The following is a 5,346-nucleotide window of genomic DNA, read 5'->3' as shown; positions in this document are numbered from 1 at the left end:
TCAAAGCCACAATAAATTTTGGAATCAAATATCAACACTTATCTCAAGGTGATATTCTACATGGTTATTTTGATGCTCATTGGGCAAGTGACAAGGACATCGACTACTCCACCTTTGGATTTTATTTCTTACTACCTAAAAGAGTTATTTCTTAGAGCAACAAGAAACAACAATTTGTTACATTATCATCCACATAATTAAAACACATGGCTTTAACAAAAGCAATAGTTGAAGCCATATGGTTAAAAAAGTTATTACATGAACTTAGATTTGTTCAACATGAACCAACCACCATATATTTAGATAGTCAAAGTGTTATTGCTCTTAATGAAAATCCCAAATATCACTCTAGAAGCAAACATGTGGACATACAATATCATTTTACTAGAGAAAAGATCCTTGCCAAAGAAATCAACCTACAATATGTGCCGACCACACATATAATAGCATATGTATTTACAAAATCTCTTCCCAAAGAGAAACATTTTCAATGCCTGTCTCAACTAGGCATGTATCAAATTCTTCTAAATTGAAAACAAGCAAACTATTCTACAACCATTCAAGCTTTGCTAATCTATTCAAAACAACAAGAAATTATACAACCTTCATATTTTCATTCATCATTGAGTGTGAAATACTCTAATAAGATAACTTACTCCAAATCCATGAAATTTCAAAATACAATCCTATCTATCAAAACTCCTAAATTGCTAGGAGAACAAGAGACAGGACTTGTTGGAGACCTCTCAGCCGAGCTTTACTACAGAGCTGGTCGTCTGGCTTACTGTGGTGCCCGCCGCCACTCTCCTGTAGAGCCCATTATTGCACTAACTACCGAGCTTGTAGAAAAGCCTGCCATCGAGGCCGTCTGTAAGCTCGCCACCGAGCTTGCTATAGGGTGCACAGCCAAGTTTACTGCCGAGATTGCGGTTGAATTTGCAGGCAAGCCTTTACTGGTGCTCGTCTTTGGGCTTCACTGGCGTCTAACTTAACACCTCCGCACAAGCCTATCGCAGCACCTGTATTGACAATCGGCCCTACAACGGTGCTCACCTTCGCACCTCTCCACAAGCCCGCCTCAACACATATATCAACAATATACCAAAGCTGCGCCGCACCTCCATAGCGCTGCAACAAATAAAGCAGACAAACAAAATCAAAACAACAAATACACCCAAATGAAGAGAAGACATCACATACCTTCTCAAAATTCAAGAAGTAAGGGAAGACCTACGAGAGAGCTCCCCAACATTGCCACAAATTGAAACCTTAAATTTTTCACATATATCCATTTTAAAATGGATGAACTTTTATTATGGATGAAATTTAACTCACGGATGAAGACTAGTGTTCTAATAGGAGTATTGGGAGAAATATTCAGTATAGAACACTAGTCTCCAGTGTAGAATGTTATCTACTTAATTGTGACCTTATACCAAGAGTTGTGACTCTTGGTGTCACCCTTGTACACACAATATATTGTGTGAGAATTGATCATATAATAATATAAGATGTTTCCAACAACCCAAGGGTTTCACCTGAAGGGGCTGCCATCATGACGTCCGGACCCAACCTGTTGAAGCTGGCCAGGAAGGAGCAGTGACTTGCATTAGGACCCAGGTTGAGGACGAAGTTCAAATTCCAGTACCAGTTCTACCGCGTCTTCCCCAATGGTGAGGTGCAGTACCTCCACCCCAACGACGGAGTCTACCGGAGAAGGTGAACGCTAGAAGAACAACTGTGGGAGTCAACAACAAACGAACAACTCCAGACAACGTTCCATCTTCTCAACCACGTCGTGCCTTACACAAAATTTGCGCATTTCATTGCCTACGATATAATCTTGCAGGCTTTTGACGGCGCTGACCGCGTGCACGTCACTGATTTCGACATCAAGCAGGGTCTGCAGTGGCCAGCGTTATTTCAGAGCTTAGCTGAGCGGGAATGTGGCCCGCCCTCACACATCCGCATCACAGGTGCAAACTTCTTCACTCTTTCCTCGCCTACTTCCTTCCAGTGATGTTTGATGAATCATGAATGCAAGGATCTATGAAGTAATCTCATAATTGCATCGTTCAGTGGCGTCTAGCATATGACGTGCGAGGAAGATTGTCAACCTGTAACTCTGTGTTGCTATCTTGAATCATCCTTTTCTTAAGACAACATGTAAGTTCAAAGTTAGTTACAAATCCCTAGTCCCACCACTTGTATTTTGATAAGGCGACTGGTGCTTTCGTAATCGTAAGGTGTTTATATTTGGGAAAGTGGTTAACATTCCGTGTTGCGTTTTACTTTCCCTTGCTAATATGTCCCCCTGATTTTTTACTTATCCTAGTCTTCCAACTTGTGAGCAAATTCTCCATTTAGTCCCTTGTTTCTCGCACAGGAATCTAGCATGAAACATTACTAGGTTGAAATTGAGATGTCCGTGTTTTGGAAGATCAGTATTTTATCAGGCAATTTAATCTAGCAATATGTTCTCGTTACTGAATCTCTGGCGTATGGTTTGAATAGGAATTGGAAACTGCAAGGATGGCCTTCTGGAGACAGGTGATCGGCTAGCAAAATTTGTTGATGAGTTCAACATTCCTTTCTCCTTCCACGCGGTTATAGATAGGTTTAGGATGTACGATTGTGGATGCTGCACGTGAAGGAGAACAAAGCAATTGCTGTCAATTGTATCTCTCGACTTCATCGGTTGCTGTATGATTCCGGGAAAACCATTAAAAATCTCTTGAATCAGATTGGGAGCACAAAACCTAGGGTGGTGGCCATTGTTGAGCAAGAAGGGAGTCATAACAGTCCTCACTTTGAGGGCAGGTTCTTAGAGTCCCTGAAATACTATTTTTCGATTTTTGATTCTCTGGAAGCCAATCTTTCAAGAGAGAGTTGCGTTCGTGTACAGGTGGAACAGCTATTACCTCGTGAGATTCGCAACATCTGTCGTGTGAGGGAGCTGAAAGAGTTGAAAGACATGAGGATACCGCTAGGTGGAACGTACTTATGAGCCAATCTGACTTTGTCAATGTGCCGCTTGAAGACAGTGCTCACAACCAAGCTCAAATTCTCCTCCGCATGTTTGATTCCGATGAGTACACATTAACGGCGGAGAATGGTTCGCTCACTCTTGCACGATTCGACAGTCATTATATTCCCAGGAAGTAGACAGCATGATAACTCTAACTCAAGCTGTTGCCCATCCACATGAGAACGAAAGACAGAAGAAACAAAAATAGTTTCCGACAACGTCACAGTTGAACACCCTCCCCAGCTCGCACTCTTCTTTGATGGGTTAATGCTGTGGTGACCCCGAAGCTCCGATTGGGTGAAATTCTAACACAGCCGCCCTCTTCTTGTCAGGGGATGAGGGGAACGGGGATGAGGGTTGGAGACGGAGATGAGGGACGGGGTGCAATTATGATTTACACAACTGGATCAATTTAACAAAAGTCTGGTTCATTTTAATATTATCTTTCATATATATATATATATATATATATAAATTGAGTCATGATGAAAGTATAATTTATTAAAGGGAATGTTAAGTAGACATACTTTTTTACTCAATAAACCTATCTCATTATAACCATCATTAGAAAAATAGATCATCTCCAAAAACCATCATTACAATCATGGCCCTCATCCCTACCTCCCTCGTTTCCAGCTCCTCGCTTTCTCAATTTTAAGCTCTCATCTTGACCTTCTTTATTCCCAATCCATATTCTCTCCATTTTCAATTTTCATCTTGATTCAATCAGTTTCAAACCTCTGCTTCTTCCATTCTCAGTCTTCATTTCTCTCTTCTTCTTATTTCCACTTAGAGGTTTTGTTGTTGTATTGCAAAGCGAGAGGATTTATATGTCATTTATTTCTAAAGATGTATTATGCAAGAATTGATAAAGGAAGAAATAAAAACCACACCACTCTTAAACAATCTCGTTAAGGAATAACTTGAATTTGAATGACTTACACTTTATGTCATAACTTTTTAAAAAGTTAAAAATTTCATCTCAACCTTCTACTCTTTTGAAGTAAAAAATTGTTGTAGTGCTATCAAGGACATAAATCTTGAAGAACTAAAAGATTAAAATATTCTTAAAAAGACTAGATAATAACCCAAAGATAATATACTATTAAATTAGAATGGCTATTGCAAAAGATAAAAAGACTAAAAAGTCTTGAAATAAGACTAAAGACTATAAAATAATTGATAAGAATGAAAAAGGCTTCATTCTTGCTTCCATATATACTATCTAATTAAGAGCTATGTGGCAATATTTTATAGGACTTTTAACATGTGTTAACTTTGCAAGATATATCTTAACTTGCAAGGTAAGTTTTCTATAGGTGTGTCACATTGTTAGCTTGTTCTACAAGCTACCAACATGTATCACATGTAGTTTACTTGTTGACAAAGTTTTTAATCTATCAATCAACTATAAATATATATAAAATCAAAATCACATCTATAAAGCTTTTAGGATATTTTTTTAAAAGATGTTATGAAATTAATATATTTTTACTTACTTTTATGTCATTAACTTTCATACATCTTGCTATTCTTCATCTTGATTTTGATAGATGTTGTCAATAAAAAGCCTCAAGCTTCTTTGCTGCATTTGCAAGATTCTTTGTTGACTCCCATGTGCACACTCAAATATCATATCTATGCCAATGTATAAGATATTTTAATCTATTTTGGTACTACCTTGAATCTAAAACTTCTTCTACCTCAAATTCTTGATTATTATCTACTTCTATAAGAAAAGGTAGCATTTGCCTTTTTTTTGAGATATTCATTACTTTATATGACTCAAAAAGAGACACGTGGAATATAAGATGGATCTTTATAGACTCCAATAGATATAATTGATAAGCAATAGAATTAACTTGTTTACAAATACAAAAAGATTTAAGCCTACAATAGTCAAACTTATTTTTAAGAATGAATAGTCTTAATATTGTGATGAAGTAATCATATCTTATCATCCATAATACATTGTAGTTATTCTTTGCAATATGCATTTGTATTGATCATTTTTTGTTCTTGAGCTTCTTTTAATTACATCTTCATTGTTCTATGTAACTTTGATAAACAATTTATCAAATCTTCTATTACAAGATTATGAATTTTTAAAAAGTCAAAAGTATCAAGTTGTAGATAGTAACATAATTGGCAAAAAAAATATTTATTAAGTAGAAAAATATATTAAATTATTATATAAAAATTCTACTAATGGCAAAAGAATTGTTCAATTATCTTATTGATAGTTGATGGTACACCTCAAATACTGCTTCAAAACTTCATTCACTCATTCCGTTTGTCCATTGGTTTAAGGATGAAAA

General features: G+C 36.8%; 1 protein-coding gene across 1 annotated transcript; it reads left to right on the top strand.

Moving 5' to 3' along the window:
- The first annotated feature begins 665 nt into the window (after positions 1-665).
- LOC112278241 (scarecrow-like protein 28) lies at positions 666-3,786 on the top strand. Its single transcript, XM_024511450.3, is given in 5 exon segments — positions 666-942; positions 1,722-1,976; positions 2,515-2,619; positions 2,622-2,939; positions 2,942-3,786. Coding segments are annotated over 5 exon segments (1,179 nt in total). The 3' UTR covers positions 3,166-3,786.
- Positions 3,787-5,346: the final 1,560 nt, after the last annotated feature.

This window comes from Physcomitrium patens, chromosome 25 (genome assembly GCF_059467195.1).
Source record: "Physcomitrium patens ecotype Gransden chromosome 25, ASM5946719v1, whole genome shotgun sequence".
Classification (NCBI taxonomy): Eukaryota; Viridiplantae; Streptophyta; class Bryopsida; order Funariales; family Funariaceae; genus Physcomitrium; species Physcomitrium patens.
This window is presented reverse-complemented; position numbering and strand designations above follow the sequence as displayed.